Consider the following 19,521-nt stretch of genomic DNA (forward strand, 5'->3'; position numbering starts at 1 on the left):
TACGCTAACTGTCTAAACTGAATCTTGCTAACACTTGTATTACGGCTAGTACCTGTTATTTGATTTGCGGGTTTGAAGGTGAATATGACCGGAAGATCATCCTCAAGACACTTAGTTTAGGTTTAGTTTAGAATAAAACTTGTTCCTTTTCTTTTATTCCGTTCATTATATCTCAATTCTTGTATCAAGAATATTGTAAAGACTTTGTAATTGTGTTGTATATCAATAAAGCTCAAGTTTTTGGTTTATGAGCTTTTGTATTATGTAATGTGTATATTCTTGATTAAATATTGTATTTGATATTTACTTTGAAATTCAAAATGATTTGAATTTGTATCTTGTGTTTGAATTTTAAATTCATTGTTTATATTGTGTGATGTTTATATTTAAATGTTTAACACTTATCAAATGCAAACATTCCCCAAAGTAACAAGTTACAAAAGAGATCATGTCGAAATTTCCCTAACTCACATTGCCTAACCCTAGATGCAAAATGAGAGAGAACCTCGATCCCTCTTAGGTTTAGTTGCAATAAGGCGCGAAAATTTCCCCCGTTTTGCGATGAAATGCACATCCCATTTCTAAATCTACCCTTCGTTGTTCCTATGTTCTGGGTTATTACAAAAGACTTTTCATGAATAATACTTTCAAGACAAGCATCAATAAGACTTGCATAAGAGTTACTCATAAAGCAATAAATTCTTAGTAAAAAGCTTTGAAACAACACAAAGGAAGATATAAGTTTCAACGGTTGCTTTCAACTTCAACATGTTTATCTCATGGATAATTGTCAACACAAAGTAATATAACAAGTGCAATAGGTAAACATGTAGGAATCAATGCACACAGTTTACACAAGTGTTTGCTTCTAAGATAGAAAGAAGTAGGTAAACTGACTCAACAATAAAGTAGAAGAATGGCCCTTCGCGGAGGGAAGCATGGATTACTATATTTGTGCTAGAGCTTTTCATTTTGAAAACATAGAAACAATTTTGTCAACGGTAGTAATAAATCATATGTGTTATGTATAAGACATCCTATAAGTTGCAAGCCTCATGCATAGTATACCAATAGTGCTCGCACCTTGTCCTAATTAGCTTGGATTAACACGGATTATCATTGCATAGCATATGTTTCAACCAAGTGTCACAAAGGGGTACCTCTATGCCGCCTGTACAGAGGTCTAAGGAGAAAGTTCGCATTGGATTTCTCGTTTTTGATTATTCTCAACTTAGACATCCATACCGGGACAACATAGACAACAGATAATGGACTCCTCTTTAATGCATAAGCATTAAACAATAGATAATATTCTCATAAGAGATTGAGGATTTTGTGTCCAAACTGAAACTTCCACCATGATTCATGGCTTTAGTTAGCGGCCCAATGTTCTTCTCTAACAATATGCATACTCAAACCATTTGATCACGAAAATCGCCCTTACTTCAGACAAGACGAACATGCATAGCAACTCACATGATATTCAACAAAGGTGTAAAAGTTGATGGCGTCCCCGAAACATGGTTACCGCTCAACAAGCAACTTATTAAGAAATAAGATACATAAGTACATATTCTTCACCACAATAGTTTTTAAGGCCATTTTCCCATGAGCTATGTATTGTAAAGGCAAAGAATAGAATTTTAAAGGTAGCACTCAAGTAATTTACTTTGGAATGACAGAGAAATACCATGTAGTAGGTAGGTATGGTGGACACAAATGGCATAGTTTTTGGCTCAAGGATTTGGATGCACGAGAAGAATTCCCTCTCAATACAAGGCTAGGCTAGCAAGGTTGTTTGAAGCAAACTCAAGTATAAAACGGTGCAGCAAGACTCACATATGAACATATTGTAAGCATTATAAGACTTTACATCGTCTCCTTGTTGTTCAAACACCTTAACCAGAAAATATGTAGACTCTAGAGACCAATCATGCAAACCAAATTTTAACAAGATCTATGTAGTTCTTCATTAATGGGTGCAAAGTACATGATGCAAGAGCTTAAAAAATGATCTATATGAGCACAACAATTGCCAAGTATCAAATTATTCAAGACATTATACCAATTACCACATGCAGCATTTTCCGTTTCCAACCATATATCAATGAACGAAGTAGTTCAACCTTCGCAATGAACATTAAGAATAAAGCTAAGAACATATGTGTTCAAACGAAATAGCGGAGCATGTCTCTCTCCCAAACAAGGAATGCTAGGATCTGATTTTATTCAAACAAAAACAAAAATAAAAACAAACAGACCTCCAAGCAAAGCACATAAGATGTGACTGAATAAAAATATAGTTAACTAGAGGTGACCTGATAAGTTGTAGATGAAGAAGGGGATGCCTTGGGCATCCCCAAGCTTAGATAATTGAGTCTTCTTGAAATATGCAGGGATGAACCACGGGGGCATCCCCAAGCTTACACTTTTCACTCTTCTTGATCATATTGTATCATCCTCCTCTCTTGACCCTTGAAAACTTCCTCCACACCAAACTCAAAACAAACTCATTAGAGGGTTAGTGCATAATTGAAAATTCATATATTCAGAGGTGAAATAATAATTCTTAACACTTCTGGACATTGCACAAAGCTACTGAAAGTTAATGGAACAAAGATATCCATCAAACATAGCAAAACAGGCAATGCGAAATAAAAGGCAGAATCTGTCAAAAACAGAATAGTCCGTAAAGATGAATTTTTCTGGGGCACTTAACTTGCTCAGATGAAAATGCTCAAATTGAATGAAAGTTGCGTACATATCTGAGGATCATGCACGTAAATTGGCAGATTTTTCTGAGTTATCTATAGAGAATTCTACTCAAATTCATGACAGTAAGAAATCTGTTTCCGCATAGTAATCCAAATCTAGTATCAACATTACTATCAAAGACTTTACTTGGCACAACAATGCAATAAAATAAATATAAGAAAGGGTTGCTACAGTAGTAACAACTTCCAAGACTCAAATATAAAACAAAAGTGCAGAAGTAAAATAATGGGTTGTCTCCCATAAGCGCTTTTCTTTAACGCCTTTCAGCTAGGCGCAGAAAGTGTGAATCAAGTAACATCAAGAGATGAAGCATCGACATCATAATTTGTTCTAATAATAGAATCATAAGGTAACTTCATTCTCTTTCTAGGGAAGTGTTCCATACCGTTTTTGAGAGGAAATTGATATTTAATATTGGGATTTCTATTTTCGTGCCCTCAGGTCCTTAGTTGTACTCAGTTTTCCCCAGCTCCTTAGTTTTTCCTCAGTTTTCCCCAAGCCCTTGTTTGAAACCCGCAGAAGCAGCTCAGACGGCAGGATTCCCGTTTAGTTGACGTTCGTCACGTGTGGGGCCGCGTCTTGTGGGGCCGAGTCGTGTGGGCCCGCGTCGCGTGGGGCTGGTAGAAAGGGACCGCGTGGGACAGGACGAGAAGCGTTTGGTTGCACGTGAGCGAGGAGCCGGGTTCGTCTCTCTCGGCCCCAAATTGGCATCCCTATTAAGTGCACCTTTTTCCCCTCTTTCTCTCTCGTCCTTTTCACCAAATTAGTATAAAATCTAGAGAAGCTTGCATTTCTGACTTTCTTCAATTATTTGTGCCTTTTGGCCCTCGTTGTTTGCCCAATATGGCAGCAAATCTAGTACTCCCTCCGGTTCATATGTATGTAGTTAAATCTAGAAGCAAATCTCCAGGATAATGTACGATAAATTCACGAGTCATAGTAAATCAAGAAAACTAAGTACGGCCAACAAAATATAGTAGACTAGGGATAGATAATCCCTAGATAATATGGATAGATAATAGGCTGCATACACGGCAGCCAACATAGTAACGAGGTTCTTCACGAGCACCATCATACTAACATAACAACAAGGGATCCCTAGCTAACAACAAAGGGATCCCAACAACAAACTAGGAGGCAGCAGCGGCGGCGGCACACGTCCGGGACTCCGCCTACCCCATCCGGCTCTCCCTCCACTTGTTGCTCTTGCTCCCCTTGGGAGCCTTGGGCTTGAGCGGAGGCATGCGCCGGCGGAGATCTCCACCCGCCGCAAGCTGCGGAGGTGCATGCCGAGCGCCCTGTGCTTGGCGCGGAAGGAGTGGACGTTCACCGTCGTGCCGACCTTGGGGAAGGTGTTGCTGATGTTCTCGGCATGCGTGACGAGGCGAGTTGAAGTCCGTGGCGCCGAGTCTCCCGGTGCGGAAGGGGCACTGTACACCTCCTTGGCGAAGTAGGAGATGTATCGGCCGACCTGCGGCCTCCGCGGCACACTGGCGAGTCTTGACGTCCTCCCTGCTCTTCGTCGCTGCCGAGCGTCGCTGCCCGGACATCCGATCCATATCAAACAGAAACTAGTGAATGAGTTGCAACGATGACTAACGTACATGATAACAAAGTTAAGAAAAACAGAGTCAGCCTCAGTTAGAGTGGACATGATTATATATCTACAGGGAAGGTGTAAGCGAACTAAAGCTCATGCACAACAGATTTGTACACATCAATGGTTCGCTGAACCCTCCCTGTAAAAATTTGTGCCCAACCATTCATCATAGGCAAATAAACAGATTCTAGATCTGAACTAGATCTGAACTTGAACACATTCGAGATTATTTGCAAAATTAAACGGTTGATATCTTTTGATTAGTGCATAAAATAACTGATTGAGATCCCATGATTACTTGCATAAATTAACCGATTGAGATCCAATATTACTTGCATAAATTAACCGAACAGCCGAACCCCAAATCTTAAACGAAATCAAGAAGTGATCAAAACAAAATGGAATAAAATCGGCGCAAATATTAGCCCAATACTCATCCATCTACGGATCCATCTACACCAGCAAAAATAGGGTTCAAAAAGGAATGGGGAACAAAAAAGGAAGCAAACCGTAGTTACCTCGTTCCATGGGTCCTCCGGGGAGGTGTCGTAGGGGTTCGGGGGCGGGACGTACGGCACGGGGTCGTAGGGGTCCCATCCCGCCGGGATCTGACTGCCACCGGCGGCAGCAGCCTCCGATGCACCGGCGACGGCGGCGGCGGCGGCGGCGGCGTCGGCGGCGGCGGCGGCGTCGGCGGCGTCGTCCGTCGAGGGGACGGGGCCGAAGATGGAGGCGTCGCGCTTCGAGCCAACCTCGACGATGGGATTGGCATTCTCCTTGTCCATCTCTCCGGCGGAGGAAGAGGAAGAGGGAGAGGGAGAGGGTTTTTGCTTTGGAGAAGATGATGGGACGTGGGAGAGAGTTGGCGATGCGTGAGCGAGTGAGAGTGACGAGAGACGGTGCGAGGAGGCGTCTATAAAGGCGAGGGCTGGTTAATGCGACCCGCGTCCTACGCGTGCACGGGTGCACGTACGCACGTCTTGGACTTACGCAACGCGACACGCGTCCACGATTGCACGTCTCGACTTCTCCACCGCGACCCGCGTCTACGCGTCAACAATTGCACGTGTCCTCGAGTCTAACCCTGGAAATTTAGATATACTCGGGTATACCCTCGAGTCTTATACTAGCATTTTTTGTGTGCTCAATTTTCCCCTCGAGTGCTAATATCGGCTAGTGCAATATACTCAGTTTTACCCTCAAGTGGCTGGTCAACGGAGAGTCAACAAATGGGATTAACTAGTTAAATGAGTCATTTAATGTGCAAAAAAATCCAAAAAGAGTGGCACTTACTCATGGAGTCTTTACCACAAATTGACACTTCTCAAATCATAGATAAATCATAGATAAATCAAGTTTTACCACAAATTGCCACTTCTCAAATCACCTAGTAGCTATGAAGGTGCATGATTTTCCACAATAAGCCCTTCCCAAAACAGACTTCCCCCAAATCATACTTTGTCTAAATGAGGCCACAATTCTCACACCGATGTATATTGGTATTGCAAATAGTTTGAGGTAGGCCAAGATGGGTTTCATTGTACAAAACACGCATTTTCCATTTTTTAAATCTCATATTTGAATCCCTTAGTCTATTTACTACTCGAGTGCCCTTGGTTTCTTGATAGTACTCAGTTTTGCCCTCTCTCTTCACAAATTCTCGCAGACGTGCATCATCGCTCTGATTGGTCTAGCCCATGTCACGCGGATCGTGCCCACCGACCGTTGATCGTATGATATAGGGAATGGGGAGGATAACCCCTCTCTCTCTCTGTTGGCGGTTAATTAGCTTCCACCCTCTAAGTATGCTTTGAAGGGCGGTTTTACGTATTATTTTTCACGCGCTAAAAATTATAAACTGTTTTAGGCGTTATTTTTCACGCAAAAAATGATAAACCATCACCGATTTGTTGTTACCATTACTTTTCACGCAAAAAAAAATGATAAACCATCACCGATTTGTTGTTGCCATTACTTTTCACGCAAAAAAATGATAAACCATCAACAATTTGTTGTAGCCATTACTTTTCACGCAAAAAAAAATGAATAACCATCCCGATTTGTTGTTGCCATTACTTTTCACGCAAAAAATGATAAACCATCAACAATTTGTTGTAGCCATTACTTTTCACGCAAAAAATGATAAACCATCAACAATTTGTTGTTGCCATTACTTTTCACGCAAAAAATATGATAAACCATCACCGATTTGTTGTTGCCATTACTTTTCACGCAAAAAATGATAAACCATCAACAATTTGTTGTAGCCATTACTTTTCACGCAAAAAATGATAAACCATCAACAATTTGTTGTAGCCATTACTTTTCACGCAAAAAATGATAAACCATCACCGATTTGTTGTTGCCATTACTTTTCACGCAAAAAAATGATAAACCATCAACAATTTGTTGTAGCCATTACTTTTCACGCAGAAAAAACCTAATTTGTTACAAAAGCTGGTTTCGGTGAGACCTAACCAAGTTTGGCATACATGATGGCATACCTATAACAACAAGGAATATCTAAAAGGGAAAGTTTCAGAAAATTTAGGGTGAAAATGATGCCATACATGATGCTTGTTTTTCGAGGTTTTGACCTGAAAATCAATTGGGTATTGTAAAGGGAAATAAAAAGTTCGAAAAATGTAAAAACGAAACAATCTATCTATCTATGTATAGAAGATCAGCTGTATGAAATTTGAGGTTATTTAGAGAAGGTAGAAAAAATCACCTTGTTAGAAAAGCTGGTTTCAGCGAGACGAAACGGCATGCGCTTAAGCAAAGTGATTTTTTCGAACATCTCCAAATGACCCCAAATTTTCCATACATGATGCCATACGTGTAACAACAAGGAACCCTATCTAAAAAGTGTCAAAAAAGTTTGCCCAACCGTATAGCTCTATCAAAAAGAACCTCACCATGGCGCTAGTATAATTTTGGGATAGTTACAAACTTTCGTTACCTAACCTTCAACATGAAACTTGTTTCAAATTCATTTTGGCCTACAAGAAACAAATCCCAACTTGATTCGAGCACCACAGCCTCCAAACGATGCCGATGCCGATATCGGCATGGTCGAACGGCTATGCTCGCCGCCACTGCTAGGTCAACGTCGGGATGCACCCTCAATCCCGTCCCCTCATTCGATCAACGACACACCGAGAGATACCGCCGAGGCCAATGCCGAACGTACATGCTCGATGCCAATGCCGATCATGCATGCACGCCGCTGTGGGCACGGCCACGCCGACCCGCTATGCTGGACGCCACGGACCGCCGCGAGGTCTTTCCCTTCGCCACCACACTCTCCTAGCACCCACCTATACACGCCGGAAAGGAGAGACACTAGTTTTCTCTACATTGCTCGCGTTCGTGTCCGACACGGTCGAGTCAAAGTTTTGAGGTGGTCGTCGATGTCGTCGACCATTTCTTCTCTTCTTTGCATGGTTAAACGCGTCTAGTTCATATCTATCTAATGCGTCTGGTCTCGCCTCATGCAGTTCTTTGTGGACGTCGATCTCATCTCGGCACCCCGCATGCCACCTTCTCCGTGCCATCGCTGTAGAGCTCCGTTTAAAAATCTAATCCTACCCGTGTATTGCCCCTTGTATCAGCGTCATGGCCCCACTTGTCATTTGATATACCGAAGCCCCACTCGTTCGCGTTTTGGTCAGGGATACAGCGATGCTTACGGTCAAACAAAGATGGATGGTCCGACGTGTCTTTGCAGGCTCTACGTGGCCCCACTAGTCGGAAGATAACGGTCAACCGTCGGGCAACCGGCCGTTACATCACGTGTGATGGTTTCAGACAAACGCTTGGGTAAAACTGAGGAAAAACTAAGGAGCTGGGGAAAACTGAGCACAACTAAGGACCCGAGGGCACGAAAATAGAAATCCCTTTAATATTACCTTCCTTCATATCAATGTTAGCACCAACAGTTCGAAGAAAAGGTCTTCCCAATATAATGGGACAAGATGCATTGCATTCAATATCCAAGACAACAAAATCAACGGGGACAAGGTTATTGTTAACCATAATGCGAACATTATCAATCCTCCCCAAAGGTTTCTTTATACCATTATCAGCAAGATTAACATCTAAATAACAATTTTTCAATGGTGGCAAGTCAAGCATATCATAGATTTTCTTAGGCATAACAGAAATACTTGCACCAAGATCACATAAAGCATTACAATCAAAATCATTGACCTTCATCTTAATGATGGGCTCCCAACCATCTTCTAACTTCTAGGAATAGAAGTTTCAAGTTTTAGTTTATCTTCTCTAGCTTTTATGAGAGCATTTGTAATATGTTTTGTAAAGGCCAAATTTATAGCACTAGCATTGGGACTTTTAGCAAGTTTTTGTAAGAACTTTATAACCTCAGAGATGTGACAATCATAAAAATCTAAACCATTATGATCTACAGCAATGGGATCATTGTCCCCAATATTTTGAAAAATTTCAGCAGTTTTATCACAAACAGTTTCAGCAGTTTTAGCAGTTTCAGGAAATTTTGCACGCTTTGCAATAGGAGTAGAAACATTGATAACACCAATTATTTTACCATTGATAGTAGGAGGTTTAGCAATATGTGAATCATTATCATTACTAGTGGTGGTAATAGTCCAAACTTTAGCTACATTATTCTCCCTAGCAAGTTTTTCGTTTTCTTCTCTTTCCCACCTAGCATGCAATTCAGCCATCAATCTAATATTTTCATTAATTTGAACTTCGATGGCGTTTGATGTAGTAACAATCTTATTATCATTATCCTTATTAGGCATAACTTTCAATTTTAAAAGATCAACATCAGAGGCAAGTCTATCAACCTTAGAAGCAAGAATATCAATTTTATCAACCTTTTCCTCAACAGATTTGTTAAAAGCAGTTTGTGTACTAATAAATTCTTTAAGCATGGCTTCAAGACCAGGGGGTACATCCCTATTATTTTTGTAAGAATTCCCATAAGAATTACCATAACCATTACCATTATTAGAAGGATATGGCCTATAGTTGTTACCAGAATTATTCCTATTAGCATTGTTGTTGAAATTATTACTTTTAATGAAGTTCACATCAACATGTTCTTCTTGAGCAACTAATGAAGCTAAAGGAACATTATTTGGATCAACATTAGATCTACCATTCACATGCATAGACATAATCACATCAATCTTATCACTCAAGGAGGAGGTTTCTTCAACAGAATTTACCTTCTTACCTTGTGGAGCTCTTTCCGTGTGCCATTCAGAATAATTGATCATCATATTATCAAGAAGCTTTGTTGCCGCCCCCAAAGTAATGGACATAAAGGTACCTCCAGCAGCTGAATCCAATAGGTTCCGCGAAGAAAAATTCAATCCTGCATAGAAGGTTTGGATGATCATCCAAGTAGTTAATCCATGGGTTGGGCAATTCTTAACCAAAGATTTCATTCTCTCCCATGCTTGAGCAACATGTTCATTATCTAATTGCTTAAAATTCATTATGCTACTTCTCAAAGATATAATTTTAGCAGGAGGATAATATCTACCAATAAAAGCATCTTTACATTTAGTCCATGAATCAATACTATTCTTAGGCAAAGATAGCAACCAATCTTTAGCTCTTCCTCTTAAAGAGAAAGGAAACAATTTCAATTTTATAATATCACCATCTACATCCTTATACTTTTGCATTTCACAAAGTTCAACAAAATTATTAAGATGGGCAGCCAGCATCATCAGAACTAACACCAGAAAATTGCTCTCTCATAACAAGATTTACTAAAGCAGGTTTAATTTCAAAAAATTCTGCTGTAGTAGCAGGTGGAGCAATAGGTGTGCATAGGAAATCATTATTATTTATGCTAGTGAACTCACACAACTTAGTATTCTCAACAGTTCCCATTTTAGCAGTAGTAAATAAAGCAAACTAAATAAAGTAAATGCAAGTAACTAATTTTTTGTGTTTTTAATATGGAGAACAAGACAGTAAATAAAGTAAAGCTAGCAACTAATTTTTTTGTGTTTTGATATAAGAGAGCAAACAAAGCAGTAAATAAAATAAAGTAAAGCAAGACAAAAACAAAGTAAAGAGATTGGATGTGGGACACTCCACTTGCAGCGTGTCTTGATCTCCCCGGCAACGGCACCAGAAAAAGAGCTGGCGTGCAGTTGACGTGGGAGATAGAAATCTTTGCGGTGTAACTTTTCTTCAGGGCCCGGCAACGGCGCCAGAAAAAGTGCTTGATGCGTGCAGTTAACACACGTCCGTTGGGAACCCCAAGAGGAAGGTGTGATGCGTACAGTAGCAAGTTTTCCCTCAGTAAGAAACCAAGGTTATCGAACCAGTAGGAGTCAAGGAACACGTGAAGGTTGTTGGTGACGGAGTGTAGTGCGGCGCAACACCAGGGATTCCGGCGCCAACGTGGAACCTGCACAACACAATCAAAGTACTTTGCCCGAATGTAACAGTGAGGTTGTCAATCTCACCGGCTTGCTGTAAACAAAGGATTAATTGTATAGTATGGAAGATGATGTTTGTTTGCGAAGAACAGTAAAGAACAATTGCGATAGATTGTATTTCAGATGTAAAGAATGGACCGGGGTCCACAGTTCACTAGTGGTGTCTCTCCCATAAGATAAATAGCATGTTGGGTGACCGAATTACAGTTGGGCAATTGACAAATAAAGAAGGCATAACAATGCACATACATATATCATGATGAGTACTATGAGATTTAATCAGGGCATTACGACAAAGTACATAGACCGCTATCCAGCATGCATCTATGTCTAAAAAGTCCACTTTCAGGTTATCATCCGAACCCCTTCCGGTATTAAGTTGCAAACAACAGACAATTTCATTAACTATGGTGCGTAATGTAAATATCCTTAGACAAAGCATTGATGTTTTATCCCTAGTGGCAACAGCACATCCACAACCTTAGAACTTTCTGTCACTGTTCCAGATTCAATAGAGGCATGAACCCACTATCGAGCATAAATACTCCCTCTTGGAGTTACAAGTATCAACTTGGCCAGAGCCTCTACTAGCAACAGAGAGCATGCAAGAACATAAACAACATATATGATAGATTGATAATCAACTTGACATAGTATTCAATATTCATCGGATCCCAACAAACACAACATGTAACATTACAAATAGATGATCTTGATCATGATAGGCAGCTCACAAGATCTAACATGATAGCACAATGAGGAGAAGACAACCATCTAGCTACTGCTATGGACCCATAGTCCGAGGGTGAACTACTCACACATCGATCCGGAGGCGATCATGGCGATGAAGAGACCTCCGGGAGATGATTCCCCTCTCCGGCAGGGTGCCGGAGGCGATCTCCTGAATCCCCCGAGATGGGATTGGCGGCGGCGGCGTCTCTGGAAGGTTTTCCGTATCGTGGCTCTCGGTACAGGGGGTTTCGCGACGAAGGCTTTAAGTAGGTGGAAGGGCGGAGTCGGAGGGCTGACAGGGGCCCCACACGCTAGGGCGGCGCGGGCCCAGCCCTGGCCGCGCGGCCCTAGTGTGGCTGCGCCTCGTCGCCCCACTTTGTGATCCTTTCGGTTTTGTGGAAGCTTCGTGAAAAAATAAGACACTGGGCGTTGATTTCGTCCAATTCCGAGAATATTTCCTTTGTAGGATTTCTGAAACCAAAAACAGCAGAAAACAGCAACTGGCTCTTCGGCATCTCGTCAATAGGTTAGTGCCGGAAAATGCATAATAATGACATAAAGTATGTATAAAACATGTGAGTATCATCATAAAAGTAGCATCGAACATAAGAAATTATGGATACGTTTGAGACATATCACCGCCACCTCGAAGGCTTCATCGATGGTACTCGACAATGCCCGTCGTTGTCGATCGCTGCAACCACGGCCGATGGCACCCGGGTGTCGGCCAATAGTCCGGCGCATCGCGTCTGGATGGCACATCACCAAGCCATCTTGTCGGCGATCCAAACCTCTCTCACCTCGTCCTTGGATGCCTGGACCACTCTTGAACATAGCTTTGCCTCGCAAACCTGTGCGCGCTCCTCGGCTATCCGTCGCCAGCTGGGTGACCTCAAGGAGTGCGGCATGTCGGCCACCGTCTACCTCAACAGAATTCAAACTCTAGCCGACACACTCGCCTCCATCGGGCAGCCCCTTCGCCCCTCGGAGTTTCAGTCCTTCGTCATCAACGGACTTGACGACGAGTACGACTTCCTATTCGAGGCTGTGAACAACCGTGATGAACCGATGCGTCCGCGTGATCTGTATGCGCGCTTGCTCTCCACCGAGCAGCGCCTTGAGGCCAGGCGGGCTGATGACGTCTACTCCGATGCTTTTGCCAATGCCGTAGCTCGCGCTCATTATTAATCCAGAACACTTTCACAGAAACGATGAGACGGATCGATAGCCTTGATTTTTTTTTTTTTTGCGAAACACAGTACAATCAAAGACGCTCATACATACGCGCACACACTCACCCCTATGAACGCACACACGCACACCCTACCCCTATGAGCACCTCCAAGAGACTGCGTTGAAGAAATGATCCGGCGGGTGTCTTGAGATTGACGAAGTCACCACAGGCGCCTCGCTGTCGACGGGAACGTCGCCTCCCACTGAGATAGCCTTGATACTCGATCCAATACGGCACTCCCCCGCTCGTCGATAGGATGCGATTATTAACTGGCCTCATAAATTTGGATCGTTCAACTTCCGACGTATAGCCTATACATAACCGTGGCCGCCAGCCCATCTGCCAAAAATCATGTCTACCGACTAGCGCCTCCAACTCCCACAAAAGAGAGAAAAAATCTCCCCTACCATGGCCGCCGCCCCATCTGCCTTCCCGTCTCCCACCGACGCTCCCTTGAGTTTGAGGCACACCATGTCCACGCACTCAGCGGAGCTCGTCAGGGGTAGCCACCAGTTCAGTATCTCCGGTTATAGTCTACACAAGAGGATTGGTGTTGGAAAGATTGTCAGATCCGGCGCCTTCGAGGTCGGAGGTTACAGTTGGACAATCCGATGCTACCCTGCGGGCCATGCCAAGGAAGAAGAAGGGTACTTATCATTGTTCCTCGAGCTGTTGAGCGCTGCTGTAGACAAGGTCACCGTGAAGTACAGCTTCGAGATCAATGGCCCTATGGGAACTTTGTTCGACAAATCGCGCATGTGGGACGACTTTACCCGTAATGACAAATCATGGGGGTTCAGGAAGTTTGTCAAGGTAGAGTCCCTTGAGTCGCAATACTTGATAAACGACTGCCTTACAATACGTTGCACCGTCGAAGTTCAGAAGGAGTCGATGACCGGAGCAACCAGACCCTATTTCATCACAGTGCCACCCTCCGGTATCTGCCAGGATCTTGCGCAGCTCCTGGACAGCAAGCAAGGGTCGGACGTGACCTTTCAGGTTGGACAGAACGACTACGACGCGCACAAGGTGGTGTTCGCGATGCGGTCGCCGGTCTTCAGCGCCCAGTTCTTCGGCTCACTGGCGGACAAGCCCGGTGGCAGCGGCCACCACGTTAGAATCCACGACTTGAAACCCTCGACCTTTGAGGCCGTTCTCCATTTCATTTACACGGACACCTTGCCGCCTGTCGAGGAAGACGATGATCTCCTGCTGAGTGAGTCTACCAACTACCGAGGTCTCAGAGAAGCTGCTGCTGGTTGTTCGAAAGAGAGCCATAGAGAGATGATCTGCGATTGGCTTGCAGCGGCGGACCGGTACGACCTGGAGAGGATGAGGCTTCTGTGCGAGAGCGCGTTGAGCGAGACCATCGACGTTGAGAATGCCGCCGCCACTCTGGAGCTGGTTGACCGGCACCATTGCCCGCAGCTCAAGGCCTTCTGTGTAGACTACATTGCGTCTCCTGGAGTGCTTACGGCTGTGCTGGCAACCGACGGCTACAGAGAGCTAAAGGCGAATTCTCCCTCTGTTGTTGCCGATGTCCTGGAGAAACTTGCAAGTACCGGTACTTGTTAACGATGAGCAGTACTGAGCCGCAAGCCTGCAACACTACTTGCTGATTGATTCCATTTTGTTGCTCAATGGTCGTATGTTTATCACTCTTTCACTAATTCTTATACTACTTTTATCAATGGTCGTATCTTTATCACTAGCTTAATATATTTGATTTCTGCGGGTCATCTTCTTTCTTAAGGCCTCTTAGCTTCTTTGATTCATCGGGTAAGTAGAATAGGACACAGCAATACAGTTTTTTTTTTTGGTAAAGCACCATAGCTGGAGAGATAGTAGAATGTTTCTCCAAACCAGAGATTTTGTAGAAAGAAATGTCCACGCGGAGCGGAGATACATCATGTCCATCGTCAAAGAAGCACCTGCCCAGTACTACAGAGTTTGGATGATAAAGCCCATCTGGTGGTTACTTAATAATTCATCACTGATGTTTTTTTATTCTTTTTATCTTTACACAAAAAATCACTGGTGCTAACCAGAAACAATACATTATAGATCTTCTCATGTGAAGGCTCACACACGGGTAAGTGTAGCACCGACAGGCTTAAAACATGAACAAAAGAGTGATCACAAGCTCTTTTTTGTATGTTCAAATAAGATACATCTTGATTCTTAATAATGTCTCCATTGTGCCACTAACTACACACGTATGAATCTCAAAAAAAAAAACTACACACGTATGGGTGTCTTCATGACTTTGCAAGTACCTAAGATTTCGGATTTTCAACAGTCATTCATGAGAAATATGAAATGCAGGTGCAGCAGCTGCCCGCAATTTATCATTTCACTGGAAGACAAGACAATGTATTCATGCACTATGTTGCAGTGTTCACAAGTAAATTTAATAGGACAGTTATATTTCTCTCAAAAAAATAAATATAGGACAGTTAAACCAAATATTGCAGCATCGCACAGCAGATTCAGCTAGTAAGCCAGCAAGAACCAAGTACAGTAGTTACCAATGCCCATAGTGCAATACATTGCTGCACAATGAATAACCAAGACAGAAACAAAACACGCAAGGTTCACCAAATAATCAACACATTGATCGATGTGTTCATGGAAACACGGTTGCTCCTAAATTAAATCTTAACAACATGTTATAGATCCTGCACTGCAAGGTAATAATAATGTGTGCCTTGCTTCCTCCAAACTTCCACAGGAAAAGGGACACATATCGTTGTCTAGTATATGAATACTAGTTGAATACCCGTGCGTTGCTATGGGACACATCCGAATATGTAGAGAGTAGAATAAAGTCATGTATTTCTTTTGAAAGCCAAGTAAAATTGCCCCCTTGCAATTTCCTTTGCTCCTACCAACTTAGGTTCTCCCATTCTCCCTCCCAGCCCATGCACCATAATTGAAAAAGAACAAAAAATAAACATTTGAAGAAGAAAGCCAAGCCCTTCAACTTTTTACCAAAATCTATCGACCATCGTGATCCTAGCCTCAAATTGCCCTTTTTCCGGTATTCCCCCATTTGGTTTTCACTAATATTTAGATGGACTCAAATTTTATCAATCTGTATTTATTGATTTCTGGTAAGTACGAAAATCATGTAACACAACAATCTACATACATATGATGATAATCCATACATTAAATTAAAAGTACACAAATAATTCGTAATATGTTTTAGTTTGATCTACTATTCTTTTTAAGATTCAACTTTTATTTGATCTACTCTGTTAACATCAAGTGTCATGTCAGCCTGTGTTCTAACGCACAGTGAATCCATGTGAGGAAGATAATCAGGATGGTACAAAGCACAACTTTCATTGGGACTAAAACAGAAGCAGGAAGATAATTACAATTACCACAAATATAATCATAAGTAAGCTGGCTGACCTATATAGAAGATGCTTCAATCCAATTAAACCAGAGGTTAAGCTTGACTAGTGTCTTCAGAGGTGCATGTTTATACAGTATTTCAATTTTCCACTACCTCTCCATGATATGTGCTCTTGCTCATGCACATTGATGGTACCAGGGTTCATGGCAAATTGGCAAACACTGATGCAAAGAGCCCTTTCTTTGACTGTAATAGAAGTGCACAACACATGCACATCAAGGACAAAACAGCAGACACTTACGGTTTACCTGATTTGTGAAGTCACAACATGTGAAGTCAGGGATTTACAAAACTGAGAAATTATGCCCTGAGCTTTTGTTTCCACAAGTTACAGCAGAAACACCTAGTTCTTATGGACCTGACAAAATTAGTTAGAACTTACAAGTAACAGTCATCATGCCAAAACATTCAAGTGTTTTACTACAAATAGATGAAAGATATACATTGATTGTTGATTTTTAAACTTTAACTGCACCATGCATGCAAGATATAGACGAACATATACTGAAAGTGCATTTGAGGCCAAGAGAGTATGAGTCTCCATTTTATCTTCTCGATTAATACATGCTACAGTCGGTCACACCGTTTTCCAATATAACTGTAGTTACACATGTTGTCGACCAAAGGCACATAAACAATACAAGGATTAACTAGGCGTCAATGCCATAGCAACTAGCAACCTCAAAAATCCTCAACTAATAGAGGTTCTCATAGATCTAGTTTCGAAACTTCTGCTCAACGCAACCTCAGGCCAATAACCGTAAGCCATTTGAGAACAATTACAGAAATTGAAATATTTAAAAGTATACCGAACAAATTTTACACAAACATAATCAACTTTTAAGAAAATCATTTCCATATTTGCTAACATTTGTCAGACCAAATTTGATCTCCAAAAACATCCTCAATACATCAGCAATGTCCCATTTCAACCACAACATAACAACTTTGCAGTTAAATGTATCTTGGACTATCCCTGCTTGCAAATTTCATATATGTTTTCATATACTGCAGAAACAGAGTACACATGACTACTCAAACTAATTACTCCCATCTAGATCAAATATTTTGATCTGGTTCAAATTAGTAGCTAGCTAGTGCTGCCACACATAACAAGAACTTTCTAAAATCTGAATTTCATGTTCATGCAAACTTCACGACACCCCACCTAGCAAAAACTGAACACTGATACATGAAAGATGCATTACCGAGAACATCTGTGTAAAAAGCAAATCATAGCTGCGTTTGATAAGACAGAATCCAGTCTTAAACTAGTTGTTCTTGTTCTAGACAATACACTATCTCTTGCTCCGTCAAGAAACAGGCATGAGACAGCTAAAAGCTCTATGGCTAATTCTGAGACCATGTTTTCCGAAGCCCAACTGGCATTTCTGCTATCAACGAGAGGATATCCAGAATTCCAGAGTTAGTCTCGTTAATTATTGAATCCTTGGTTCCAAAATTTTCTATTTTTCTTCGTACAATAAACAGAAAGAAATCAAGAAACAAAGCCATACAGAGATCTGGTCCTGTCACTCGAGAACAATCTTGGCGCCCAGTGCCCGCAACTTCTCAGCAATGCCCTCCGCCTCCTCCTTCGGCACTCCGGCCTTCAGCACGGCCGGCGCCTTCTCCACGAGCTCCTTGGCCTCCTTCAAGCCCAGACTCGTGAAAGCCCTCAGCTCCTTGATAATCTTAAGCTTCGCCGCGGCGTCGAACCCCTCGAGCTTCACGTCGAACGCCATCTTTTCCTCCTTCGGCTTTGCCTCCTCGCCGGCCGCCCCAGCGGCGCCATCCCCGGCCAGCGGAGCAGCTCCGCCCATTAGGATGGCTAGGGGAGGGAGCTGGTCAACGCCGAGGCGGCCGCGCAGGGCGTCGGCGAGGGAGGAAGCCTCGAGGAGGTTGAGGCCGCAGATCTCGTCTACGAGACCGGAGACCCGGGGGGTCGGGGTGACGGACGTGGAGAACGCGGCGGCGGCGGACGGGCGCGCGGCCGGGAGAAGGCGGCGGAGGTGGAGGAGACGGGAGGCCATTAGGGTTTTGGTGGATCGGCGACAGAGACTGACGGTGAGAAAACAGGGGAGAAGCAAGACGAGACAGTAGTACAGTACCCTTCATGAACTGAATACGTAAAACCCTTGTTTACGTAAGTAGCTTGAGAAGGCGTATTTTCATGGTAATCAGTTGTTTGACAAAACAGAGCAAATACTTTCCTTGTTTTACTCCTTTTTTAATTTTCCAAGTTTTACTCTTTGTTTGACATGAACTTCGAGGATGTTATAGGATATGTCGTCGGCGGGCTGCAGCTGCAGGTTGGCGGAGGAATACCGTCGGGTGGGCGGCGATGCTAGAAGAAATTTCCCCATCGAGGAGGCGATGCTGAGGGAGAGGAGAGGGAAGGGAAGAGCAGGTCAGCGCTTAGCGAGGACGAGAGGGGTGGAGAGGGAAGAGGAGGTTAGCACCCCGGGTGTGGCGGCACGGCGGCGATAGAGGGAGGTCGCGGTGATGTAGGTGAGCAAGGAAGGTCGAGGAAGGATGTGATGCTCAAGTAGGGGAACACAACGATTTTGCGGGCTATGCTAGCCCAGCGGGTGAAACGTCTCCAATGTATCGATAATTTCTTATGATCCATGCCATATTATTAATGATACCTACATGTTTTATGCACACTTTATGTCATATTCGTGCATTTTCTGGAACTAACCTATTAACAAGATGCCGAAGAGCCGATTCTTGTTTTACTGCTGTTTTTGGTTTCGAAATCCTAGTAACGAAATATTCTCGGAATTGGACGAAATCAAAACCCGGGGTCCTATTTTGCCACGAAGCTTCGGAAGACCGAAGAGGAGTCGAAGTGGGGCCACGAGGGGCCGCCACCATAGGGCGGCGCGGCCCGAGGCCTTGGCCGCGCCGACCTGTGGTGTGGGGCCCTCGTGTGGCCCCCACGTTGCCCTTCCGCCTACTTAAAGCCTCCGTCGCGAAACCCACGATGCGAAGAACCACGATACGGAAAACCTTCCCGAGAGGCGCGCCGCCGCCAATCCCATCTCGGGGGATTACGGAGATCTCCTCCGGCACCCTGCCGGAGAGGGGATTCATCTCCCGGAGGACTCTACACCGCCATGGTCGCCTCCGGAGTGATGAGTGAGTAGTTCACTGTAATAACCCAGAACATAGGAACAACGAAGGGTAGATTTAGAAATGGGATGTGCATTTCATCGCAAAACGGGGGAAATTTTCGCGCCTTATTGCAACTAAACCTAAGAGGGATCGAGGTTCTCTCTCATTTTGCACTTAGGGTTAG

General features: G+C 43.2%; 2 protein-coding genes across 2 annotated transcripts; one reads left to right on the forward strand and one right to left on the reverse strand.

The window, feature by feature from the left end:
• The first annotated feature begins 13,201 nt into the window (after positions 1–13,201).
• Positions 13,202–14,368, forward strand: LOC124697369 (BTB/POZ and MATH domain-containing protein 3-like). Its single transcript, XM_047229974.1, has one exon. It carries the CDS (start codon positions 13,202–13,204, stop codon positions 14,366–14,368), a length of 1,167 nt encoding a protein of 388 aa, XP_047085930.1.
• A 3,258-nt stretch (positions 14,369–17,626) lies between these two features.
• On the reverse strand, positions 17,627–18,250 carry LOC124700483 (50S ribosomal protein L7/L12-like). The gene has a single exon (XM_047232606.1). It carries the CDS (start codon positions 18,248–18,250, stop codon positions 17,750–17,752), a length of 501 nt encoding a protein of 166 aa, XP_047088562.1. The 3' UTR covers positions 17,627–17,749.
• Positions 18,251–19,521: the final 1,271 nt, after the last annotated feature.

Source organism: Lolium rigidum, chromosome 3, assembly GCF_022539505.1.
Source record: "Lolium rigidum isolate FL_2022 chromosome 3, APGP_CSIRO_Lrig_0.1, whole genome shotgun sequence".
NCBI classification, from domain to species: domain Eukaryota; kingdom Viridiplantae; phylum Streptophyta; class Magnoliopsida; order Poales; family Poaceae; genus Lolium; species Lolium rigidum.

What these genes read in the sequence shown, in the direction of transcription:
- LOC124697369 (XM_047229974.1), top strand. Translation starts at nt 13,202, where the DNA reads ATGGCCGCCGCCCCATCTGCCTTCCCGTCTCCCACCGACGCTCCCTTG.
- LOC124700483 (XM_047232606.1), bottom strand. Translation starts at nt 18,250, where the DNA reads ATGGCCTCCCGTCTCCTCCACCTCCGCCGCCTTCTCCCGGCCGCGCGC.